The sequence below is a fragment of the Athene cunicularia genome (assembly GCF_003259725.1).
Source record: "Athene cunicularia isolate RWA chromosome 5 unlocalized genomic scaffold, athCun1 chr5_part1, whole genome shotgun sequence".
Taxonomy (NCBI): Eukaryota; Metazoa; Chordata; class Aves; order Strigiformes; family Strigidae; genus Athene; species Athene cunicularia.
The window spans coordinates 43,120,441-43,148,031 of record NW_020799101.1 but is presented as its reverse complement, the minus strand read 5'-3'; the positions used below and the strand labels follow the sequence as shown (position 1 = coordinate 43,148,031).

The 27,591-nt window shown below is 37.2% G+C and overlaps 1 protein-coding gene across 1 annotated transcript in view; it reads left to right on the top strand.

Moving 5' to 3' along the window:
- The window catches only part of MYBPC3 (myosin binding protein C, cardiac), a 63,206-nt gene that overhangs the window by 18,724 nt on the left and 16,891 nt on the right, over positions 1-27,591 (top strand). The window contains exons 9-27 of the mRNA XM_026849490.1: positions 438-494; positions 1,208-1,210; positions 5,546-5,569; positions 6,312-6,478; positions 7,273-7,405; positions 7,646-7,648; positions 8,080-8,204; positions 8,818-8,923; positions 12,956-13,122; positions 13,511-13,676; positions 14,591-14,697; positions 15,030-15,059; positions 15,226-15,362; positions 16,931-17,008; positions 18,256-18,415; positions 19,492-19,596; positions 23,071-23,259; positions 25,305-25,439; positions 26,626-26,793. Coding sequence (XP_026705291.1) covers positions 438-494; positions 1,208-1,210; positions 5,546-5,569; positions 6,312-6,478; positions 7,273-7,405; positions 7,646-7,648; positions 8,080-8,204; positions 8,818-8,923; positions 12,956-13,122; positions 13,511-13,676; positions 14,591-14,697; positions 15,030-15,059; positions 15,226-15,362; positions 16,931-17,008; positions 18,256-18,415; positions 19,492-19,596; positions 23,071-23,259; positions 25,305-25,439; positions 26,626-26,793 — 2,060 coding nt within the window. The remainder of the gene's footprint in view (positions 1-437; positions 495-1,207; positions 1,211-5,545; positions 5,570-6,311; positions 6,479-7,272; positions 7,406-7,645; positions 7,649-8,079; positions 8,205-8,817; positions 8,924-12,955; positions 13,123-13,510; positions 13,677-14,590; positions 14,698-15,029; positions 15,060-15,225; positions 15,363-16,930; positions 17,009-18,255; positions 18,416-19,491; positions 19,597-23,070; positions 23,260-25,304; positions 25,440-26,625; positions 26,794-27,591) is intronic.

Genomic DNA, 27,591 nt, shown 5'->3' with positions numbered 1-27,591 from the left:
GGGGGGGGGGAATGATTTTAGATTGTAACAAGCCCCACAAAAAGGTTGGTTAAATGCTGTCCCACACTGTAAACAATACCCATATTCCTGAAACTAACAGCTTTCCAAAAGCACTAATGAGTCTAAAGGAAAGCTTCTGCATAATCTTTACAACAATGAATACATTCCAGGTCAATATGACCACCAAATTAATACCCTGTATAACTTTATCCATAATCAGTACAGAAAAATACAAGTTAATTAAATATTTTTCTTAAACCTGTATGAATACCCCTATGGACTAAGAGCCTAATTAAGTCACCTTCCATGTGAGTGTACTTTCTAAGTAATTCTAAACCCATCTACTACTCCCCTATAGAAATCACCTACATGATATAGACTCACAAGTTATTCCCATTTCCTTCTGAAATTAATTATACTTTTCTGTTATGATACAGTACCGAGGGACATGAAGAAGGTGGAGAGTTTAATTTTAGTGCCCTACTGAAAAAAAGGTGAGTAAAAAACCATAGACTTAGGCAAATAAATTAACCAGCTTCTGTTGAACAACTTTGAAAACACTGAAAATAGAATAAGTGGATGTTTCATAAATTCAGAATCCTTGTAGTTTTCCTAAAGCAGCTCTAACTGGAAGAAGGATGACAGGTAATTATGGCAACTTCCACAAATACTCAGCATTTGCTGCATTTCTCTACTGGGGAAAAAAAAAAAAAAAAGAAAAAAAAAAAAGAGAAAAAAAGATTGATCTTTCCCAAGATAGAAAAGGCTGTGATTAGGAAAATTGCATGCTTCCACTAGAACTTTTCATTTAAAAGACGCAAACTACAACAACGATTTACAATACCTGTCTACAATGCTGCCTTATTAAGAATTTTCTGTCCTAAGTTTTCACAACACTTTGCATCAGAGAGCTGGGAGGACAAGCCTTTTTATTAGATCTCTAAAGGTTACTATTACACTATGCAACTATATATTATATAGCTGTTCATCATATATATAAAAAGATATATGTTGTATAAATATTTTATAAATATTTTCTACTGTTCTAATTCTTATTTCTTCCTTTTGCTTTCACTTTTTTGGTGGAATTTCCTCTCCCATTCTCATCCTTCCTTACCACATCTGTTTTCATAATCTGTCTACTTATGTTTTTCTTCTTTTACCACCATCTTAAACTGGATGTTTTGGATTCTGCTGTTGCCAACAGAGAGTAAGATTTCTATTTAATTTTATTATTAATGCATGGGACAGACTGAATATAAGAACCATTTGGTTTGAAATAATGCATGGATCTTGTATCTTTCTTATGTGTAGAGCATGACAAAAATTAGATAGTATGAAAGAAAATGATCAGCCACCAATTTTTGAGACAGAAATGCTTTTAAACAACTAGTAAAAGTTAAGGGTGGACCACTCAATACAAATCAATGTATTTCTCTGAATGTCCTTTGGTTTTCACCATCACGTTCTTTTATAAACAGTTTTAAATTGCCCTTGAATTTCCAGATTTTCTCAATAATTTACTGCTTTAAATTCCTGTTGTTATAGAAATTAGAATCAGAAAAATAATTTGCACAATATGCCTTCTCATGCCTATCAAATATGCACTGAAGTTTTGGTCCATCCATCCTTAAACATGTTAAGTGAGAGCATTAATGAAGTCACTTATTCCATAAATGTACAGGCTTATCTGTTACAAAACATTTCTTTTTATTCCAAGTTTCCATTGCTCACTATCATCCCATTACTCCAAGAACGCTTCTTTCTGTTCATGGCTTTTGGATGCTTATTCTGATTTTCCAGCTCCTGAAGATACTACAACCACTTGTCACTAGACTCATGTTGTGCAAATCCAAACTTATTCAGTTTAAGTTCTCATAACCAACTACCTGGGTGAATGCTGTTGTGAATCTGTGTTCAGTCTCTGCTCAGGTATTGATAACACTATTTATAAAAAGTGCTTTATCTTCACAAACACTACAGGATGATGTGGACATCTGAAGTAGTTTGGTTAGGAAAGGCAATAGAGCCACAATAGCCCCATGTTTCACTCAGGTTAACTCACCCAAATTTCATAGGGCCAAAAAAGGTACACAAGGCCCTCCACTATGCAATATGCAACGTATCCAACTAGAAGTGAATTCTGGCTTGGCAGTAACACTAGAACCACAGCTCTCAAGGGAGCCAGCTAGACGAGACAGAAAGAGCACCTATCAAACTTTCTGTAGCTGACATTGGTACCAAAGTTTCTTGTTTCATTATGAACCTCAGAGAAGTTTGAAACAAAAAGGGCATTAGAATTTTTTTTTTGTAATTCTAAAGTAGGGAAAATTTGCTTTCTGAACGATGACAGTAATCAAAACTGTACAGGTTTGAGAGCTGTAATAGAGTAGTTGTGCACACTAACTTCTAGAGAAAATGTAAGGCAAAAAAGAAGTGTTGGTCTCTTTTTAAAAATTTCAAGTAAATGGAGGCCCACATGATAATATTTGCATAATTCTATACAGTAACTCCAGCTGGAATGAAGTGCTAAGTATTGTGAGCTCTCCTCCTAGTGCCTTTCCCTCCTGCTTTCATAATTAGTTTTGAGCAGTGATAGAATTCTAAGAAGTGGTAAAAACTTCCAGTATTTCCAGAAATGTTCAATTTCTGGGTTTAACTAGTTCTTATTTGTTAGACTAGGAATATAATTCATTAAAAGAAGCTTATAAATTTCACTGCATTTTATCAGGTTTTGACCTTTCGTGACTTACAAATCTCTGTTTAGTAAATTCAAGCATACTGATAAATTCACTGCTGCTAGTTGTTTTTCACAGCTGCTTTAGAAGTAATTTCTGTATCCTTCAGGCTTTGCGTGCCACAGGTTGAAGACCGCTCCTATATTAATGAGAACTGATATGCATAAAAACTTATCATGGAATGACAGTATTCCCCATTAAAACAGAATAGAAAAAAGGACCTCATGCTGAGCAACTCTCAAGAGCTATGCAGATTCAAATAGAATTTTAAAGATTATTATTTTGCCACTTCTGTTTTGTCTCACCCGATTCACAAGTGCCTCTCAATCCAGAGGTAATGACCATTCCCACTATAATATAGAGAGCTTCATTTAATACTTTATCTCCTATCTGTAATTTAATTAACCGGTGTTGACATACAGATGTCATGGGCCAAGGAGAGGTCGTTGGGAAGAGGAAGGGAACAGCTGTCACAGAACTATTAAACGGGATAGTGAGCAGAGACCTTGAAGGAGGTGACAGCTGACAGGGTCCAATCAGTTGACAGTAATGGGATAGGGAGGAACCATCTCTGGGATGTACAAAACTATTTTTAACCCCTCCACATATGTTTAAAACATATCAGCTGCATATTCCATTTACAGCAGGTTCACTAAGCTGCATCTTAGTGCCCGCAAGTGCATAGTTAACCTATGAGGTGATCAATCTGAATAAGGGCCCCCAACATCAGGGAGAATAACATAAGGGTGGGAGAAATTTCACGAGTCCAAGTGCTCTGTTACTTTTGGTACACTGCTTAGTTCCTATGGTAGTGATAGAGTACAGCCTAACTGTGGAAACTCGGTGTTTTTATAGGATCAAAGAGAATGTTTTAACATACACAAACTGGCGAGGAGGAGTATTGGAATGGAGAAACTTGCTCAGAGGCAGAGAAACACTTTTTTTGTTTGTTTGTTTTGTTTCAGAATTCAATTAAGCACTATACAAATTAAAACCTTTAGCCTTTAGTACTATTTTACATGCAATTTACCAGCCTTTCCCTGGAATTAGAAAATATTAGTATTTTCAAGGCAGAAACTGTACTCTTGCTTATGATCAAATTTCAGCTTGCATACACCAAACCAGTATTGCCAGATATAACAATGGGATGACACTGAGTAATGGAAAAGCTACAGCAAAAATTAAGGAAGTCTTCTCAACAGTGAGATATACTAGACTGTGGAATTGCTTCCAAATTGGAAATTTTTTCTCATGATGCACTTAAAAGCAACTCACATAAAATATTTTTGAAAACTCCATGAATAATCCTAGCTGCAAATTTTCAGGTAAACTGGTATATACAAATGACCAGATGAGTAGGCAGATAGACAGAGGCCCCACCAATATTTATATAATACATAAGGGAAAATAATAACATTCAAATCTGTTAAGTTTTTCTTATTTTCTATGATTTCGTATTTCCTGTTGAGATACAGTTTGCTCCACAGAACATTAATTGTGCTAGTACAAAGAACTCAGCACATATTAGAGATATTACATATTCCTAGTTTTATGTACTTACAAATCTATTCCAGTTTATATGTATTTAGAAATATTTTAAAGTTGCTCATTGATATGATCAGAGCAAGTAGCCCTAGAGCCACTTATGTTAAAAAAAAATATCTTGGTCTATTTTGCAAATCAATTCAATTGTCCTGCCTTCTCTCAGGCAAAACTACAAACCAGTTGTAGCTGCCCCAAACTAAACAAGCAATATACAGAGAAGAGGAATCCTGATTAAATCCGTGGGTGATGTTGATGCACTGTTATGACAAAGCAAATACCCAGTAGGCTGCACTTATTGCAAGGAATATAAACTTCAGATCAATTCAATGAGCGCTGGTGAGGGTTTAGTGCTTAGTGAGTGCTAAACCACTCCAAAGACATAAGATATTGCATGTCATATTTCATCTCGAACTCATTGAGCTGAAATCCTCTTCTCTTATTTCCTTTCTGTTCAAGAGCTACAAAGGTGATGGAAATCCCAAGCCTGGACTGCAGTACTTTAATAAACGTAGGGCTCTTGTTACAAGCAAGCCTTTTTGGGCAATAAAAGGAGTACCAGAAATGTTTGGTTATACCTGCTGTCTAGACTGACAACAGTCACTCTTTCTTAAGTAGTAATATTTCTCACAGGCTAATATTTTTCCCGGGGGAAGAAAAAGATTAAAAAAAAAAAAAAAGGAAATATGCCCAATCATCATCCCCTTTTCTCTGCATTACCTGATGCATAACTCTCCTTCTTGTTGGGGTTTACCACCTTCATTATAAGGCTACATTCTGCTGCATTGGAATCTGCTTGGTCCTGGTGAAATGGGAGCCACGGAAGTTCCTTTACGTAAAGAATTTTTTAAGAAATTTTAAGAAATTATTTCTTTCATCCTTTCTCTGTTTACCAAAATGCAAACTGTGGCAGGCAACAACTCCATGACGACAGGGCAAAGTAGAGCTATTTGTTTCCCTGTAATGCGACCAGCCATAATTAGGGATAAGCAGAAGTGCTTACACTTATAATATAAATTGCATAGTGGAACTGTACAAAGTGTGGGAGTAAGTTTGGTTTCAATAGGGAACAGCATTTTTCTTAAGGCTATTTCAGAGCTTTTGCATGAGCTCCTTCATGTCTCTGGTACTGAAGCACAGGCTTGTTCTGCTAAAGGGGAAGGTGACACTCATGGCTCTTTTGTTTTAACACAATGCCCTCTTTCTTGCCCATTGGGATGCTGCATGTTTTTCCAAACGGTTCTCTGCATCATTCTGGAGTACAGCAGCTTCTTGCGCTCAGTAAATCGGTAAGGTTACACCAATTTCTTTTTCTATTCATGATCTTTTATACAAAAAATATGATGACAGAAAAAAGAATGCCTTTCCCAAAGCCAGAAAACCAAATTTTCACTTGATTTTGCTAAACCAAACATTAATGCTTAGTCACTAGTTCTTTGGTTAAACTATAAAATAAGTAGTCCATTGTAAATATTGTCTTGTTTGCCACTACTCACTCTTCTATATGTCTTTATGTTTTATAGATTACTATAGCCAACAACTGTCTTTACAAGAGATGACAAATATTTTAATCATCTGTGGTTCATTTTAGTGAAGTCAAAAACCATCCTGAGTAGAAAAGAACTTGTTTCTTATTAATATAAACCAACCGCCTTACTTCTAAGGCATTCTCAGGATATCAGTTCAGTTCCTTGTTTTGCCACATATTTTGTGTATGACCATCATACACAATAAGTCTCCTTGTGTTTCCATTACCCATTATTAAAGGGACGTTAATATTTATTTGCTTTGGCTGTTAGAAAGTAAACCCTTCAGTACAGCAACTGGATTTTAATCCCTGTGTATATAAATAGAACTATAACTGGTCACCAGTTTTACTCCATTATTTGGGGTAATATAGCAAAAAGTTAGACTGCTAAATTCTTTGTTAAGAAATAGCTTAGTCAAGCCAATATGTAGCTTGACGAGTCTATGGCAGTTTTTTAAATCCTCTCAATAGTGGCATTCAGATACTCTAATCCCTTTCTGCAGAGGTGAAGCAAAATCTGAATCACACTCTGATGTCGATGTCTGGGAAATCCTGAGGAAAGCTCCTCCTTCCGAATATGAGAAAATTGCTTTTCAGTATGGTATCACAGATTTGCGTGGGATGCTGAAACGCCTCAAACGCATAAAGAAGGAAGAGAAAAAAAGTACAGGTTGGCAAGCTGTATTTATTCCAAATATATGTGCCCGTATCTTCCTCTTCAGGAGTTCTTCAAATACTAACATCAGCTGGACAGCAGTCAGATGCAAGAGCATGAGAAATAGAAGTTTCCTATTCCGATTGTTACACAGATATGCCCAAAGCTCTGAGCTATCTTGCTCTGAAACTCCAGATATTCTGAACCTGCTCATTTTACTGGTTTCTTCTGCTCTGCCCCTTATCTTTCCCTGAACACAAAACAACACCCCTCATTCCCTTCACCCCCTGAACTGGTCAGTATATCAGGCACCAGTGATCCATTTAAAGAATTTCATTTCCACTGGGATGATACATTTGGAATTCTTGAGCATTTTCTAGTCTTGTGAAATATTAGTTACCTTATTTTAACTAACTTGTTTTAAAAGTCTGAAACAGAGAAGGCAAATTGCCATTCATTAGTACCAAGAAGACCAGTGTCATTTTCCAACATGGGTAGACGTAGCTGTAAGTCTGTTTAGGATGTGTTGAAGTACATACTCATATCCAACTTAGAATATTCTACTTTGCTTATTTTAGCTTATATCACATGCTATCATCCTATGTTAAGGAATAAGAGAAAACAGAACAGGATGAAGAACAGACAGAAATGGTAAAAATGCAAACAGGGATGCAGAAAGTGGGGAAGGTTTAAGATGATGGTAAACAACAGGAAAGGGAATAAAGATATACTTTGCTGACAAAGAATGTAAAAGAAAAAAAAAGTTTAAAAATCAAGAATTTTTGTTTTTAAATCATTCTTCATCATAGCATTCCTCAAGAAACTGGATCCAGCTTACCAAGTGGACAAAGGGCAAAAGATTAAATTAATGGTCGAAGTTGCCAATCCAGATGCTGATGTGAAATGGCTGAAGAATGGACAGGAGATCCAAGTGAGCGGCAGGTAAACTAGAAATATGGGAAATCCATGAAAGGATGGGATACAGCTTGGACAAAGTGGAAGAACTAGCTTTTCTTAGAAAGAAAGCAATAAAATAGGGAGAAATAGGAGCTGAGAAATAATCTACATATTTTGTAGTGCTTTGGCTCAGGATCAGTTTGCTGTTCTCATGACTGTTTCTTTTTCTTCCCTTTGCTCTATCTACCTACACGTGGAACTGGATGCTTACATCTGCCTACTTAGCAAGTAAGTCCTCACATTGTATTCTGATCTTTATGTGTATATCCAGTGTTCAAAATTACTTCCTCATGATATGGGATATACTTTGGTGTAGCTTGTTTGTAAGACCAATTTCCAGTGATTTTGTGCTGAAGCCATGACAAGGCATTTTTAACAGTCAGGTCTGTTGTACAGATAGATGTTAGAAAAGCATCCAACACCATTTACAAGAGTTTTTGTGTCTCACACTTGTATGAGGAGTTCTCCATAATTTCCTATGCTAGTTTTTCAAATGCTACTTCCATCACTGAGACAGGGATATAGGGCTTGAGTCTTAACAAACCTTGCCACTGATGCCAGAAAAAAGTAGGAATCTTTTTCTCTGCTAGGCAGGGGGAAACAGTGACTGAGTCTGAAAGAGTTACTCTCTGATTATTACATTCGGTTTCTCCTTTCAGATATATTTTTGAGGCTGTCGGAAATAAGAGAATACTGACCATAAACCACTGCTCTCTGGCTGATGATGCAGCATATGAATGTGTGGTAGGGGAGGAGAAGAGCTTCACAGAATTATTTGTAAAAGGTGAGCAATGGTAGCAAAAGGAAAGAGATCTCCCCTAACATTTAACATTGTACTACCGTCACCTTCTCTACTCGCAGATTAGTTAATTTTGTAGGAAAGGAAATTCTCAAACATATGAACAAATTCTGACATCTGTTGAAGTAGATATTTTTCTTATAGTTAAATGAGGGAAAATTTTCCGTGTAGCTGCAACTAAGAAAGCTCAGGAAAACAGTAATAATTACCATTAACTCTCATTTGGAAAGTGATTTGTGTCTTCCTAACTACAGGGCTAGAAACTTTAAAAATTTGATTGTGCTCAAGATAAACATGTGCCTCAAGCTCTACGAGCAGATCAAGTAGCATAGAAAACTAATGCCTCCAGTTTAGAATTTCAGAATATATATATGAAAACTGATTTTGTGTTTGTATTCTGCCTCATGAAGCAAAAACGAAAAGGTCATTTGATAACAACTATAATGTGATCTGTCATAGTAAATTTTAAGTTCCAACACAGAGAGCATCACCATGAATTTGGCATGGGGTTCTGCCCATGGAGTGCACAGTGATGAAATCTACCTCTGGTCTTCAGTCTTTCAGAATACTGTTTTAATAAAAATCTCTTCATTTCCAGAACCTCCAATCCTGATCACTCGCCCACTGGAAGACCAGATGGTGATGGTTGGAGAGAGAGTGGAGTTTGAGTGTGAAGTGTCTGAGGAAGGAGCTACTGTGAAATGGTAAGGGAATAGAAAAGGGAAAAAAGCCCAAACAACATCAAACCATATCCTTCTATGGGCCATCCTAGGACCAGTGTTTGTGGACAAGAATTGTGGAATAAAAAGGAAGAAGGCATCTTATGTAACTGTTTTCAGGAAAAGATTGAACCTCCTCCTATATGTCAAACATTAAGGAAGAACCGAGAGGCCAGAACATGGCAGAAAACAAATTAAGTATAGATATTTTATAGTGTCTCTAGAATTTCTTGTTTAGTGTTTATAGGATGCTACTGACTGTACCAAGCTGTTAGCTTTCAAGTTTTCTAAACACTTGACAAGTAATGTCTAGCTATTGTCCACATTAACCAGATCTTTATGGTGACTAGTTCGCTATACTTAATAGAATCTTCGGGTCTTCGCAATGAGGTTGAGGATTTTTTAAAGTATTTTTTTCTTAGGTAAAAAGTTAGTGTCTTAAGACAGAGAAGGGAAAGTCATTGACTTCTTTTAACACATCTGTTGTGGTAATCCTGCGAAGCTGGTCATTATGCATATGCAGCAGGCAGGACTAAGATGACAAACATCCATTTTGTTGGGTATTCCAGCTGAACGGAAGCTGGAAGGTTCACGCTGCTTGGGCAGGCACACTAGGCAGTGCTCACATACCAGGTCTTAGACACACTTCATTTCTCTACCAGACAAAATTCTCCTCTGCTTGTTAACAGCTTTAGGCCCATGGTTATCAACTGCTCCCACAATGCCCGTTACATTCCTGGAAAGTGCCAACCACTCATCTGCTCTTGCAAAGGAAGGAACTGAGAAATTAAATAGAGCCCAAGAGCATATGCATTACACTATTACAGCCACATGCACAGGCATGCTATTGTTCAGGAACTGCTTACAGATGCCTGGTCACAAGAGATGGGGACAACCAAATCTGTCCCTCTCAGAGCACAGTGCAGCTGCCACACTTTGATCCTACGCCTCTGAACAACTCCCATACATCTTGCAGAGCTGGTATCTGTGGGATGGGCATTTGGTGTGACAAGGGCAAGTCAGCAGCTGTCTCAGCCTGAAATGGAGCAAGTGGTCAGAGAAACTCTTCAAATCATAGCAACAGAAAACTGAGCACTTAGACATTTACACTGTATTTCACTGGGTTTATTCCGTGAGAGTCAGTCAGTGCTCTTTGGCAAGAAAGGGAGCATTTTGGACAATGGAGACAAGTGTCCAGGGAAAACATGAAAGACAATACGGAGAGAGTTTCAGGTTTATGGCTCATTAGGGAAATGCTCAACAGTTTAAGCCAAGTAACAGGCACTAACTCAGGGCACCTGTTACAGCTCTTGCACCCTTTAAACCTGGGATATGAAATCACAAGCACATGAATAAAAGCAACTATGTGACTTGCACAAGACAGAAATAAGGCTTACAGCCTCTTAGGCATGGCCATCAGATTAGGGCCTGGAGAATTCATTAGGTGGGTCTCTTCATAGTAATCAGGAAAGAATGTTCTCTTGATCACCTGGAAAGATCTCACATTGTTATTATGCAGTACCATGAAACGGTTATTTCTAAACTTCAGGTGGTCTTGGAAAAAATATAATTTTTGAAGAAAAAGATGTAATAAAATACATACTTTTGACCTGATTTTTCCATCTCTGAATGCTGGGTGTATCATCAGCTCCAAAAGAAAAGAAACTATAGTAATGAAATAATAATAATAATAACAACAACAACAATAATAATAATAATAATAACAATAACAATAATAATAAATAATCTGTGTGTCCCCATTATCACGTAGTACCTACATCAGTGATACCTCAGCAGACATTAACCAATTTATCCTTAGAATCTAAATAGAAAATAGGAAAGCCATTTCCAGAGTAAAAGAGGCACTGAGGGGCAAAGTTGAGAACAGATATTTGATCCTGCAGATGTTCAGGACTCAGGCAGACTAAACCATGGCTGTCCTACCTATTATTGCACTAGTTCTGCTTCAAGTGTGAGGCTGGACAAAATTACCTGTGGTGCTTTTTAAACCAGTACTTCTAACGGTTCTATAAAATCCTCCACTTAAACTTTAATTTCACCTGATTTTTCTACTTCATTGCTCTAGTTACCAAAGGGAGGCCTCTAATATTACCTTATATCAGGTTTTTTGCTTTTCACAGCAACAGTGTATTACTTTAAGCCAAATGATATCTAGGAGTTCTTTTTTGAGGTTTACAGTTTTATCGCTCCACTATTTGTCAGTACATCCCTCTGCAAACACTCTACTCATACACAGCATCAGTAATGTGCTAGTGACTAAGGCAAACACAAGTTAAATATACTATTCCCTTCCCAGAGATTTAAGACACTAGTCATTGCAAATAATCCATTTTCATTATTTAGACAAGATTTCAAGAGATCTCTTTCTTACCAGCGGCTGAATAGAACATTCAGATATCTTTGATGAGCCATGTGTCAAAATACATCACTGAAAAATAAATTTAGAAATTCAGCTTTGGAACACTAGCCACACTGCACGTGCCTGGTTTTGCCCAGCAGGACATTGAACTTCTGGATTACAGCCCATTCTCTGCAGTTCAGCTAAGGTTTATGCATTGCACTGTAATCCTTGTTCCAGAACTAATCTGCATGAATGAGAATATCAGGTTTAGGAGAGCATCTTGCGTGTGGCCTCAGGCTCTCGCCACTCCGCAAGCAGAGGAAGCATTACCCTGACGTAACACTAAGCACTGTGTTTTATGTCCTTGTTACAGGCGTCCTCTGTTTCCTCCCTTCTTAGTGCTGTAGTGCTGTGATCTGGAAGGGGGGAGAGTGTTTTCCTAAACCAGCTATAAATTCCAGTAAGCTGCGCTGCAAAGAACAGTTAGGAGAGAGTAACCTATAGGTGTTCTGAAATGCAGTTGCAGCAGGTACATCTGAATCACAAGTTGTAGGATTCCTGTCTCTGCATAAAGTTTTGATTTTGTGATTTACTTCTGCAAACTCTAGAGGCAAAAGGTTATCTTGCATATATCTACCCAAAATTTGGAAATATATTATTTTAATGAGTCCCTAAATAGCATTTCAATTTGCTAACCTGTAAGCTCATTTGTTAAGCTGAACAGTCACTGGTAACAAATAGAACAAATAACACAGGATAGAAAGAAAATTTTTACTCTTTTAAAAGCATAACTTTTCTATTTATTTTTTCACATGAGTAAGTATCAAATACATTTTCATTTACAAACTGATGCAGTATTCAAGTAGCATAATATAAATATATTCAAATAATAATGAAAATACAAAATGCTACAAAAGGAGTAAGTTGAAGAAACTACGTCATTTTCTCGCAGTCTATGTTACTTAGGATTAGGAACAGGAAATCTTTAAAATGTCTTATGTATTTTTGTGACCTTGACTAAACAGCATGAATCCTCTCTGCTGATTTCCCTTCATGACGACTGGAAATTACAATAATTAAATTTCCTCTCAGGCTGGAGAGTGAAGCTTAATTTAGTAATGTCTTAAATATACTGAAGCGTATACTTGAAGGGAAAGCACCACAAACTCCAAAACACATCTTCATCCTTAAATTTTCTTCTTTTACTGATGCCCACAAACCATGAATTTATACAGTTATAATTCATATCTGGAAAATTAAGGCCTTCAAGTCCTTTCCCAACAAGTCCCATTTACTTTATGGCAGCTTTTAAGACAGTAGAGTCCCTCCTGGTGAAGCATGTCTTCATCCCTGAATCTTCTAATGCATTTAACATACTTCCATGTTTATCTATAACATATAAACAGTAACAATCTAGTAATTCCTTGTGAGTGAACTCTCTTGAACCAGAAGTCAAGTATCTAGTGAAAATTAATGGTCAAGCTAGAAGCATTCTAGTTGTGGTTCCACTAACATTTGTGCAATGGTTTCTTTTTTACTAACTGAAATGCTACAAGGATTGATCTTGTGTCTTCCAACCTCTAGTAACATTGAGCTGACTCTTACTCTCCTCTTCCAGTCACAGAAAAATGACTCAACACTATTTGGCATTGCAGGGAAAAGGATGGAGTTGAGCTGACACGGGAAGAAACATTCAAATACCGATTCAAGAAAGATGGAAAAAAGCAGTATCTAATTATAAATGAGACAACCAAGGAGGATAGTGGACACTACACCGTGAAGACCAATGGTGGGGTATCAGTTGCTGAACTAATTGTACAAGGTAGGCACAGGTAATCGTACAGAACCAAAGAAGCTGAAAAATGAAAACAGGCTGAAGGTAACCTTCTCCAGGATAGTGCACAGGGGTAGCACAATCCTCACGCCAGGCAAAAGGAAGGCTTAATAAGGGGCACAAGGTTTGATAATAAAGGCCTCGGTGAGAACTCAGGCCTGTGTGCCGGATGTAACAGATACCCTGATGATAACAGGTGCTTCGCTATCAGTCCTGTTAAAGCCCTGCATGCTGTGGATTTCCCTTCGTATTTCACCTTTCCACAAACAGCTTGCTCAGCCCTAGCCTTTTCTACTCGGTAAATCCACAGCAACTGTTTACTTACAGAGCTATTCCCATTTGTTGATGTGTATATCGATTATTCTCACAATATCAGAGAAAAAGCTGGAAGTTTATCAGAGCATTGCAGACCTGACAGTGAAGGCACGTGACCAGGCAGTCTTCAAGTGTGAAGTTTCTGATGAAAATGTGAAAGGAATCTGGTTAAAAAATGGAAAGGAGGTGGTCCCGGATGAAAGGATAAAGATCTCCCATATTGGCAGGTTAGTCTTGTTTCAGAAAACAGGTACAGGCTTTGGTACTGAGTTACAGTCCACAGGAACTTTTATCTCAGGGGATAGGAATAAAAATCAAGACTTTGTCCTGGGTCTAGCTAAAAAGAAAAAAAGTTTAAAACCTCCTTATATGCAATCAACATTAGTCACAGACTTTCTTTGGCATGTTTGCAGTCTTTCTGTGTTGGTACCTTTTACGTGTCTGACATATAGTGGTATAACAGCAGAATTCATTCCCTGTTTTCATTAGGATTTCATGTTTGTTGGTGTTCAAACAATCTAGAAAACATATTGTTGTTAACTTTAAAATCAGCAGTAATATTTAAATAGATTAAGATAGCACTTACATAGAAACCCCTTCAGAAAAAACTAGGGTTAATACAAACACATACAGTTGCGCAGTTCTGTGCTTAAGTTACTCAGCAGTCTAGCTACTACTGGAACTGGAGACCAAGAAGCTTCAGAAGATGCCTAAGGAAAGATTTCTTTATACTCCCTTTCTGTATTCTGGTTTGAATTTACAATAATACAGATGTGGAGCATCAGTTTTTAGTTAGTTTCTCCAAAATTTATTGCAGTCACAGTCTGATGAAATTAAACCAGTCAGCAGTGTTACAACTGCCTTTGTAACGGTAGAAGACCGGACTAAAGCAGAGAAACTGCTTCCTCTATTCAGACTAGACTATGCATCTACCTTGACAAGAAAAATTGATTCATAAACAGCATGCTGACATGGATTTGCTTGAATACCAAAAGTAGAGCAGTCTACAGCCCTGATGGTAGGACAAGGGGAGTAGAAATAGTAATGTCTGTTAATAGCCTGTACCTTGTCTCTTGAGACAGCCCTGCTTCTCCTGGCGAGGTAAGGTAAGAGAGTGGAATATATCTGTTCATGTTTCCAGAATCCATAAGCTAACTATTGAGGACGTAACACCAGCTGATGAGGCTGATTATTCCTTCATCCCTCAGGGATTTGCTTACAACCTTTCTGCCAAGCTTCAGTTCTTGGGTAAGTTATCTTAGAACATGCAATGGGCATTCCAGAGGGATAAAGTGATGGCATTAATCATGGTTATACCAGGAAAGGGTATGCAAATCTCATTCCTCATACCTCAATATGAGCACGTTGCTTTTGCCTGTTATTGCGCGTTATCATTATCACATCGTTTTACAGAACTCATTTTCCAGTTTATTGCACTAGTCTGTATCTCAGAAGTGTATGACTTAGGAGATTTTAATGATGGATAGTTTTTAAATTACTTCGTCAATGCAGATGTTATGTAAATTCTGTTTTCTGATCTATTTCTCCTACTCCCTCTCCCTGCTTTTTTTTTCTCCCAGAGGTCAAGATTGATTTTGTACCAAGAGAAGGTAAGAAGTCATTATTTATATGCAAGTAAACATGTTTTCAATAGCAAAGGAAGCAGTGTTTTCATATTTAATTTAATGTATGAATATTCACTTTTTTTTTTTTTTTTCCTTCAATACAGAAGTCTCACACTATATTTAAAACTGATTTTCTCTGCCTTTGCTATAGAACCTCCCAAAATCCACCTTGACTGTCTGGGCCAGTCCCCTGACACTATTGTCGTGGTGGCTGGGAACAAACTGAGATTGGATGTTCCCATATCAGGAGACCCAACACCCACTGTGATCTGGCAGAAAGTAAACAAGGTAATGTGTAACCTGTCCCAATGTCCAAAGCCAGAAAGTCACAACAGGAATTTTATTTTCTTTCTCAAATCTTACTTTGATTTACAATTCTTAGCTACAAGTATTTCAACCTTCATTTCATTTTTTTAAATGTCAAGAAAAAACAAAAAAAGAGAGGAAATACCTGAAATGCAACTTGGGATTTAGTTGGTTTTGTGAAAGTCATCCTGAATTGTTCTTTTTCTGAACTGTTTGTTGTTTTTCTCTTCCAAAAGAAGGGGCTGAGTATATGTGAGTAGAAACATGTACATGTAGACAGTAGGATACCATACACGTTTATTCTCTTCCTACCTCAGACAAAAAGAAATACATGATGAGTCATCTCCATCACCTTCACCTGATAGGATGGACATGTCATAGGATTGCAGCTTCTTTTTTAATCTTTCTCAAGAATTCTACAGTCTGTGAAGAAAATGTCTTCTTAGCAGACCACTGGGGTAAAACTGTATTTGGTATAATGAAAATAGAGGATGCTTGCTATTTGCCTTATCAAAGCAGTTCCAAAACATCAAATAAATAATTTAGAAACTAGACACAAAATGTTAAGTGAGCTTCCTTTCTGGCTATCTCAGAACATCCCCACCCCTCACCATCTGTGGGCTCTTGAGCTATAACTAGCACAAAACACAGAAATACTTTGCATAATATTCTACAGCATCATTACACTTCCCACAGGCATAGATACAGGCAAAATAATATTGCCTATTATACTAATTTCCTCAATCTCATTTCTTCGTGATTCTGCTACATTCTTTGTTCAGGTTAGTGTATTTAATAACACTTAGGACTCTCTTCTGCAATGCAGAATTAGTATGGAAACAAACAAAAGAGCCATTTGTCTCTCTTTTGGGAACTAAGAGAAATTAACTCTCTCGTACAAAAGTTTCTCTGATAAATGATGACGGTGTATCAGAAAACCCCTATACAGTGTTAATTCCAAGGTGTGAGTTCTCAGCATATGAGTAAAAGACGACAGTCTTGATTTGAAGGATGTGTGACATACACTTACTAAGGAAATCCTAAACAAACAGCAGCACAGCTTCAGAATGCACTGTTTGATGTGTGTTACAAACCTGACTGTATTTCTGAGTGATAAAAACATTTACATCAATTTACAACCTCATTGTTGCAGGAAGAAGTAATCCTAATTTTAATCCTAATTTTTGTAGCTACACAAAATGAGTAACTAGTACCACAGGACAGAGATTCACAACCAGCTACAGTTCTACTGCATGCATGTCATGCGGCTTTGTTTGTTAAGCTGTAAATTCAGTTTTTGCTGATTTATCCTTCCCTTAATTCACTGCAGTCTGATACAAAAGTAAAAAGCAGAAATGGAAATAGATGTACCAGCTGATTTCCTTCCCAGGTCTGCTTGCTGCCTTACTTTGCTCTTTGCTTATCTCAAACCTCCCTATTCAACCCCCCTAACAAACTTACGGACTCTTCTCCTCTCTCCTGCAGAAACAGCTTTACTGCTCTGCTCAGAAAGACTTAGCTGACTTTCTGTGGTTTCTTTGCTTATCTAGAGAAGTGACCTTGTTCGCAGTAATGATGATTCCATGACTACCTCAGAAAACAGCAGTGATTTAAATACTGATGGTAAGGTAAGTCCCTATTTATGCAGACACACAAACATGCTTAGTGTTTTCCAGATAAAAGGTCATATTCAGAAGGAAATAAAATTAAAGTCAGTAGATATTAAAGCTGGTGAAGCAAACAGTACATCAGGCCCAACATCCTGCCTCACAATGGTAATTACAAAACATTTTGAATGGGCACAAGAGATCCGGTGAGTAATTTTAGAGTAAGATGCTGACTGAGGAAATCTCTAATCACCATCACATGGTGGCTGGATTGCAAGGAATCAAAGCAGTTGTTTGAAAACTTTAAAAAATATATTTATGAATGATTATCCTCCTTTTCCCCCTACTAACCTGTAAGCTTCGATAACTAGAGGAAAAAAATAGGACAAAATCTTACAGGACACAGGGAAAGATGACAATGGGTCAAGAGAGTGGACTATATATGGACAAAACAGTGAAAGAGGATTTGTTTTCCAACAAGTTTCCTTTTTGTCAAAATGAAAGTTATTTATGATAGACCACAAAAATATTTTACATTTATTATGCAACAAGAAACCTTTCTCAGGGTTAAGATTCTACTGTACTAGTCATTATTCAGGCACATATTCTTTCTAATGGTTCCTGTTCTAAGTCTAAAGATAGGCAGGCACATGAAGAAAAAAGGAGTTATAAATGTACGACAAAGTTGTTGTCGTTATGTTTAGACCTCAGCTCAGAGAAGAGTAGAAAGTTACCCCATATGACATTTTTGAGTGACAGAAATCACACGGATGCCATTAACAGTTACAAGAAACATGGTAAATATTTTGGAGGGAAATTCTTCAAATCCACATTATCTGATGCAAAATGTAGGTACTGTTGATCAGGAATGTTTGCTCAACTGTCTGAGTTTGAATTTGCAAACTTTCTTGAATTTACACAGTACCCAGCTGTTACCCATGAAACTCCTCACATAGATACCAGCAGCTATCCCAAGTAGTAATTTGTGGAGGTACTTAGTAACTTCTTTGAAACATCACTGGTTATGTGTAACTAACAATGAATCTCAACAACCTGCAGACTTTCAGAAACAAAAGTTATTTATGTGAGCCACTTAGTCTATATTCTCTCTCTTCTACATACAAATAGAACTGGAAAAACTTTATAGCTTTTCAATAATTTTTGTAATATTCGGTGATCTGAAGATTTTCACCAGCTTACATAGAGGTTTATCAGGCCATCCCTGGCACAACTTACAGTGATTTATCTGTTACTTTCATTGCCCACAGCTTCTGTTTGAATCTGAAGGCAGAGTTCGTGTGGAGATGCATGAAGACCACTGTGTCTTCATCATTGAAGGAGCAGAAAAGGAGGACGAGGGAGTATACAGAGTTATAGTTAAGAATCCAGTAGGAGAAGATAAGGCTGATATCACAGTCAAAGTTATCGGTAAGTGAAGGAAGCAAACAACCAGAGCATCCAAGCATCTTGAGTTCACTTAAACTCACCCTTCTCTAAAACCTGAGGCAAGTTCTGACTTTATGTTTAGAAAAAGCAGAAGAGGATCATAAAGGCAGGAATACTATCAATCACAAAATCTGGCAGAAGGATTCTCCACAGGTAGTTGCCTTCTGTGTGAAAAAGATAAGAGAACAACTCCCAGTAGAAAGCCATATATTTCCTTTTTATATATTTCCAGTTTCAGGTGATCCTATCATTTTATACATGACATTCCATTCTGAAGTACACACTTCATGCTTGTCTGAGATAAGAACCTTTTGTCATTTTGTTGAGGTTTATATTTTTAAACAAAGATTACTTCATCCTACAAGCAGTAAATGGTTAATGGAATGAAGAAATATAATGTATCTGACATAAGATAAACAGGTTGTCACTATGAGTCACAAAAGAGCTCAGGGGAATATGATTTTGAGTCAGCAATTTCTATAAAATTTTTCATAATATTTAACTTGCTTATACCCTGCCACACATATGACAAAAGCCCAAGTTATAAGCAAACATAGAAACGATGAACTAAAATTTCACCTACAGTATTAAAGTTTAGAATTCACTGCTTAGGTGAATACTAAGTCTCTTTTAATCTTTTATAAATCTTAAATTAGGATATTTACTACTAATATCTCCAAATTAATAAAATGTGAGATATGCATCCATTGTATTCTATATAAAGTTTATTCTAGAGAAAATAGGAAACCCTGGAGCAAGCCTGTTCTTACAGAACAGATCTACCTTGTTTTTGCAAAAAAAAGTTGATTATATCTGGAAAGAACAAAGGGAGCTGAATAATCAAGGGTATTTAAAGGAAAACCAACCTAACATAGAAGCCTCAAAGAGCAGGATTCACTTTAGACTAAGATGACACATTCTCAATTGTACCTACTGTTGCTCTCTGACAAAGCTGTAACAATACGATACGGAAGAAAAGTTACGAAAAAATATTCCATTGACTTGTATACAGAAATTCAAACAGTGACAGCTCTCATTCATTCTCACACTTTCTTCAGATGTTCCTGACCCTCCAGAAGCTCCCAAGATCAGCAACATTGGAGAAGATTGCTGTACCGTGCAGTGGCAACCCCCTAAATATGATGGTGGGCAACCAGTGCTTGGTAAGAAGTGATAAAATATAGGCTCCAGCTGCCTTGCCTATCTTTTTTTCTGCTCCTTTAAAATGGCACAGAAGGATTGTCTATGGTTATTCACTATAGGAAGGCTGACCCTCAGAAAGTAATTAATATAGTAAACCTTCAAAGTGGTCTAAGATCCTGGCCCTTCAATTTTAGGGAGAGAGTGCCCTCTACCCGTGCTGTTTGCATCAGAGAGATATTTCAGCAAATAAGTTACCAAAGCACAAGACGATAGCAAAAATAGTTAAAGCTAAACCTTGTCATTCAAGACTGAAATTTTAGGTCAGTATACAGGCCTTTGGATTTATGTAGGAATACCGAAACAGATCTGTGGCCACTTCAGTTATCAACTCCAGTTGTCTGCAACCTCAAGCACTCATGCAATACCTGTTTCTTTTAGAAAACTACTTCATAATTCTACTTCATATAGAACCACACACTACGGGTCACAAAACACTTAGCAATCACTTTAATAACCTTAAAATCTGTACTAAAAACTAGAGTTATCATGAGATACAGGGAATGAGCAGAAGCAATCAAGACTGTCACCAATACCTCTGTGAAGCATGGTTGGTTTTAGATGAAACTCCCTATGATCCTCAGAAGGAAAAGAAAGTAATCTGTGATCTTGGTCAATTTTAGGGAAAGTTCCTCTGGACTCCAAATTTATCAATTTGTTTAATAAAGATCACTGAGGTTTGAGTCTCTTTTTAAAAAAGATATACCAAAACCCACGTGGACTCCCATGGGAATTCCAGGGCTAGAAACATTCTAAGAATCTTTTCACCCACTGCATAATATCTGGAAGTGAAAAGTTTGTATTTGCTTTTGGATATTTGGGCTTCATCCACTTCCTCAAGACTAATCTCATTTAATTCAACAGAATTTATCTCTCCTGGAGTAAATAAGATACTACTGGGAAAGTACTTTGTGGTTTCATCTTTTCTGTCAGGAAGCAAGCAAGAAGTTAACAATTTAAACTATTATGTGCAAAGATATATACCGATAGCTGTCCCCTTAGTGTAACCAATGCCCCCTCCCCCTGCAATTATGCAAAGCCTGTGATTTGGTTTTGTGGAGTTTTCAGGGTACATATTTTGTAAAGTTCTTTATTTTGTTTTCACTGTCAAAGGAAGGATTTTGTTAATGGGCCACTAACAACCCTTTGCACTACATGAGGACATGAGGAGGTTTCTTCATCTAGCACTGGACTGTAGTACTAATAGAACTAGAATAGAGATAGAGTACTAATAGAGCTGGAATCCCCCTGGAGGGGGAAAAAAAAAAAAGCCGAGGTCCAGCACTACCCATTCAAACAGAGCTCTAAAAGCGAGTTAAAAAGGCAGGGGAAAAAGACATATGTGTTCTTATCTGTCTCCATATTGTTACAGATGGTATTGTAGGCAGTCTACTACAGTCTTTATTAGCTACATCCAACAGATATAGCAAATAAATTCACACCTCATCTTTACTGTTACACGAACGTTTCATAGGGTCTCATGTACTTTTTATATTACTAAAGCATTATCTTTACCTATCGCACATTCTGTGCATTTGGAGAAATAAACTGCTTTATGAAATGTCACCAACAGTACCGGTATTGTCTTTTTACATTTCTTTTTTTTTTTTTTAAGTTGCAATTTGGTATGCCACAGTGAAGTGTCTCAGTTCTGACAGGAAACTACGCATATCTAGAATGGCAGAAAAACAGACAGTGAGTTGCTGAAACTTCTCTCAGTTTCATAGACCCTGGTAAAGAGAAAAAAAAGCAGGAATATGTCAAAGGAACCATAGGATCTTTGCTTACAGCGTTTAACCCTGTTTAAAAGCTACTGAAGAAAAGTATGCCGGGAGTAACTTTATACATTAGAAGTGATGATACAACCCATCAGCAAAAAGGTACTTCCAGCACTGATTTCCCAAAACATTCTGTAGACTCCCATGCTGCTCTTGCTATTCCATGTAGACAGGAAAGGCTCCCGATGCAGGACATCTGGGCCTATAAAACATCAAACGTGCCTGTTGTTCTCCATCTCCCTTGAGGGAGTGTGAATCATACTTCCCAGGTATATGAAAGGGACATCCGCACGTTTGATAGCCACAGCCCTTGTGAGTGGCAGGGACCTACACAGCTCAGTTCAGAATTACAATGTGTTTGCTATAGACTTATGCTGTTGTAGCTGACCACTGCTAGAGACATATCCTCTGTAGACTGTGGGTAGAAACAGACATACAACATACAAATGCCCAGGATGTGTAAATCGCCATTCAGTGTATTTTCTGATTGTTCGCTCTGTACTTAAAAGATGAACAGCTTTCAAATCAAAATGTGTTTACAAGAAGTCTCCATGCATGACATCCAAGCATACCATCCACAACACAGAGAAGTAGCATCCTCCATGTTAAGGATCAAGAATCACAGATTCCATTCCTAGTTTGGGGAAATGTGAAATTTATCTTTTAATCTGATAACCCAGCCTGATTTAGTCATTTGGAAAACCAGCAGAGAAAACCAGTGTGAGAAAGGCCGGGAATGTTGAGGGGACGAGGAGATGTACTAAAGACCTGGATTCTGGGCATACAGGCTACAACAGATTTGTTCTGCAGTGTATCCAGCTCTCTTGGTTCTCTGTAACCATACAGGTTCACTTTCCTTAATAAAGGGAATCAGAGCAAGAAAATTGGTGCATAGCTGGGACTCACTCAATTATAGGGCTGAAGCAGAGCTGGGATCTGCACTGCCTGAGAAGCACTGCACAGTTCTTCCACTTAGCAGCAGATACAGATCTAACACCAGTTCTCTGACAAATCATATTAAAAAAAAAAAAAACAAAACACACACACACAACACCCACACACACACACACACCCCCAAAACCAAAGGGAAGTGTCAAACTGTTGTTCCAACTGATTTTGCTTTGGGATTTATGCTGTTAGTCAAGATTACTGAATTGCAGCGGAATGTAGGAGACAAATTATTTTTTTTAATTCTATGTTTCTTCTTACACATTTCAAGGCAATTTCTCCTTCACTAAAAGGGCTAGCTATTGAAATGCTGTTTCTCTGACATTTAGGAGTGCATGACTGCATTGTCACCAGGAAGGATTTGCATTTAAACCAGTTCTGTTAGTATGTCTTTGCATACATCTAAATACCTCAATAGTAGCACATAGCACATAAAATGTGCTTAAAGCCTAATACCAGACATAGACAAGTCTAAATAACTTCTACTCTCAAAAGTATCATTGTTGAGGTAAGAATGTCAGATAGAAGGAAAGTAATACAAAAGGAAACTGCAGGAAAATGTCAACGCTTCACACAATTCAGCTCTATGCAATAATTCTGAATCACATTTGCCTCTTTCATGCCATTGGAGAAAAAAAAAAAGTTTCTTTTTTCTTGTATGTGAGATGATAATTTGCAATTCTTTCACATCATAAGAGCTATCCTTTCCAGGCTATATTTTAGAGAGAAAGAAAAAGAAGAGCTTTCGATGGATGAGACTGAACTTTGACCTTTTAAAAGACTTAACCTATGAAGCCAGGAGAATGATTGAAGGAGTCATTTATGAGATGCGGATCTATGCTGTGAATTCGATTGGCATGTCCCGGCCAAGCCCTGCCTCACAACCCTTCATGCCAATTGGTGAGTTTTAGCACACTCTACAGTATTTCTAAGGACAAAAACCAAAGCAGGACAATTTTCGCCTCTTCAGCTGCCCTTACAGCTACAAAGAATGTGTTAGGAAAGAGGCTATCGATCATCTCTATATTCTATATTTAATCAACCTTTTCCTTTGTAATCTTCCTCTTCTCTATCTCTCATTCCCCTTCCTGTGAAGCACAGAGGTTCCAGTTTCATGAAATTGCTGATGAATTTTTAGTTGTTATAATTAGAAGTGTGAGTGTCAAGCTGGATCTGGAAAGGAGGAGAACTAATTGACAGAGATTTCCCTGTCCCTCTCAGCTTCCACCATTCCCTTATGGGTGCAAATATCACAGTATCCCAACTAGTACTCCCTTAATCCTGACCCTCTGCACAGCTAAAAGGAGAGCTGATTAAGAAAATATTTGAGGAATGATTTCCTATAAATAATCCTTCCCAACACAGCAGTGCAGTGTCTTCTGCAGTCCCTGAGGAAGGAGCAGACTGAAGGAGTCCTCAGCCTGCCTGCTAAGAGCTTTAAAAAGAAGACCCACAAAAATACAAATAGCTGGAGATTAAAATGACCAGAGTTGATAAATCTGCAAATATCAGCGAAGGCGGACAGCCTGCTGAAGGAGATAATGTAAAAACAGATGATGCAGTGAAGGGGTCAGAAAGAAAGGATGAACTGCAAGAAGTGTCTCTTAATTCTGGATTTCAAACACACAACGGCTGGTCTACCACAAAAGAGGGCAAACGAAAACCATCAAGAGGAGCTACTGAGAAAAAAGGTCCAAAGTTTTCATGGGATAGGCAGAGTTTTGCTTGATTAAGGATAAAGTTCACACTTACTGCTTCAGAGAAGAGGTTTGGGGTCTTGATCTTGTACTGTGTGGCTATGTATGCTACCAACTGCCTTTGCCTCCTGCGTGCTGTTCACAGTCCTTTTTGCCATTTAAATATGAAAAATTTTGTCACAGCTACAAAAAGGAAACCGGGTGATATTTTTTAAATTTTTATTTTTTTTTTTTTACAATAACTTTGGGAACCATGATCAGTTTCAGTCAGTTGCATTATTTATAAACCTGTATTTAAGTTATATATAAAATATTTCTAATATGTACAATCTGTTATATATATTCAAATGATTTTCAGTTTAATACATCTACACAGAGTATGACAAACATACATTTCTTTAGCATGATTGCTTTTATGTCATGTATACTAAAATGTATGTCCAGCACTCTAAATGTTATTTTGAAAAAGTTATCCTCCTGTTTGCTTTTTGGAATCAATGACTTTAGAGCAGCATTTGTGTGTATTTGGATTCTCCAGTAAGGGCTTTTTTTTGGTTGTTTTTTTAATTAATAGACAACACCCATGCTTAAGCCTGAATTTAGCTAGTGGTCTTTCTGAACTATGGATTTAAAAATAGCCATGACACTCATGTTCTGAAAAGATATAAAATAGCTATATATAAATCAAGTTAATATTTTTCAGCCCCAAAAATATTTTTCTCAGGCACGTCTGTATTATAAACGCGCAAAGCAGAACTAGTGTTTCCGTAAATATCCAGTCGTAACTTTTGGTCATTTTCTCCACTGTTAGAGAAAAATCAGTGAAGTCAGATTTAGCCACCGATGAATTTGGTCCTCTGGCTATGTGAATTTTGTCTAATTACAAATCAGGGTGGAAGTACAACATACAAATTATATGTGTTTTTATTTCTAAACTTTTCTGCAGACTTCTGCTGACAGTTTGACACCCCTCTACAGCTCTTGTTTTTTTCATTGGCTTTTACCCATAAGGGACCATATGTGAATACAAACTACTATCTTAACCTCTTGTTCCCCTCCCTATTATAGGAATCTTATGCTAAACTTCTACTGAAGTATTCGGTGTTACATTTTAGAACTGTGCTTCAGCTAAATTTATTTTATTAAACCAGACAGTGGTATATAATTAGGACACTAATCACTCCTTCTACAGACTTTGAATTCTCACAGTTATATTCCCAGAATTTACTTGTATGTATTTCCTTACAGCTCCTCCAAGTGAACCAACACACTTTACAGTGGAAGATGTTTCTGACAGCACCGTTGCCTTGAAGTGGAGACCCCCTGAGCGGATTGGAGCCGGGGGATTAGATGGTTATATTGTAGAATACTGCAAAGATGGATGTAAGTAGACACGAGTACTAGGCAGCAGCAACTGAACAATATTAAAATACTACAGTTGCAAGAGCTTCACTGCAATATCCCAATAAATTAACCATATCCAGTATCATTAAATTTGAACTCTAATCTATGACTAACATCCTTGCCAACCATCACCCAGATTTACCACAACATGACTCTAAAACCATGAAAGTCACATCAACAGTGAAGTTTATGGTGATTGTGAAGATAATGTTAATACAGAAAAGTACTACAAAAATACCAGTGCTGTTCTGTAGTCACTACTATACTTTCATAACATTCACAAATTTTGCATTCCTTAAAACCAATATAGCAACATGACGGTAACATCAAACTTTCAAGTAACTGTTACCTTATCTCTCATCTAATACTTGTGATCTGATAATAAAGAGTATAAATGCACCATTTCTACAACACACAATTTACTGTGATGGTACAACATAAATGTTATGTCATACAAATCAAAAAACAAATTTAGAATCACTTCAGTCATGACATTTTCTCTGACACTAACCTCAATTGCCATACAACCTAAACTAGGGTTTTGCAGGGTATCATTTATCCAGAACTAAGTCATAGTCTCTAATGAGATATCATCATGGAATTACCAGAATCCCTATGTTATCATCATAAAAGCATGCTTGTCAATCATACTTCTGTGTCGTTAGAATAACTAAGGAAGACCTAAGAATTCTTCTCTACAGTGTCAATTGAGAAGTTAATAATAAATTCCAAGTTATGTTCTCTAATACTGTTTTCAGCACATGTGGCTCTCACCAATCTATTTGGACACCCACAGGAGATATTCTAGGAAAAAATTCAATTAAGGCTTCATTTTCTTGCTAAAAATTCTTCCCAAATTCTCTCCACCTTGCCTATAACTAATGAAAATAAATGTAAACTCTAAGCTCTATGAAACAGAATGCCAAGGGAACTACTCAGAGATAATTCCCTTACCCATAGCTACAAAGTATATACATTCCATAACTCCATGTGTAAATATCTTCTAGATCCAGAGTTCTCTTTCCAGATTAGTTTGTTCCCTTTTAAGTGTGGTATTGCTCATTAAATTAATTTCACTCTAACACAAATTTACTTTCAATTGTAGATAAGGCATCAGTTTGGAAAAATAATATCTTATTACAATATGCAAATCCTGTACTTGCAGCTACAGAATGGATTCCAGCTCTTCCTGGCCTGACAGAGCGTACATCTGCACTGATTAAAGACCTGGTCACAGGGGACAAACTTCATTTCCGTATAAAGGCTATAAACTTGGCTGGCGAGAGTGGAGCTGCAATAATCAAAGAGCCCATTACTGTCCAAGAGATCCTGCGTGAGTATTTATACTGAATAAATTTTATTCATCTCTTCCCTCTGGTCAAAATTCTGATCATGTACACATGCAGGAAAACACTGGGACTGACAAGCCTGTGCCACCTTCTGACAGTAACACCCAAACAGCTTTCACTTTAATGAGGTGCCCAATATCTTCTGATTGTGAGAACATTACTACACTGTCCAGGTCTTATATTTCTAAAGCACAACTCTTAAAACAAAATTTTACTTTTTACTTTCAAAATATGGATATTTCACCTCTTGTAAGGGCACTGTCAACATTCATGAGACATTTTTTTTACATTTAGCTCCCTGCTAGAACAGCTATTACATTACTGAAAAATGACCGCATTGGCTACAGCAAGAGATCTCTTTAAATAAAAGCAGTTATCTGTACTTGATTGTCCTAGGTTATTAATTAACACCCTGTGTATCACCCGACAGCAGTAGATTATAGCTCATTTGACTGGAGTCCAAAAGATATCAAGAGATGCTAATAGTGGATTCCTCAGCCTTGACTCACACGAAGTGTCAGTCAGTGTCTCACTGACAGTAAAATGACTCACTGTAAATGAAATGAAGTTGCAATGTGTCTCAAAACCAAATGGACATGAAGACAGATACTCCAACTGTACGCTAAGAAATTCTTTCTGTAAATGACTTGGAAAAGAATAAGGAGCACATGGAAAACACAGGCAGCTTTCCAGTGAGGTAGAGGAAAGCAGGGACTGGATGAAAAAACATGCACTAAGGTCCTGTTTTTGTTAGTGAGAAGTGAGCTGCTACAATGAGACTC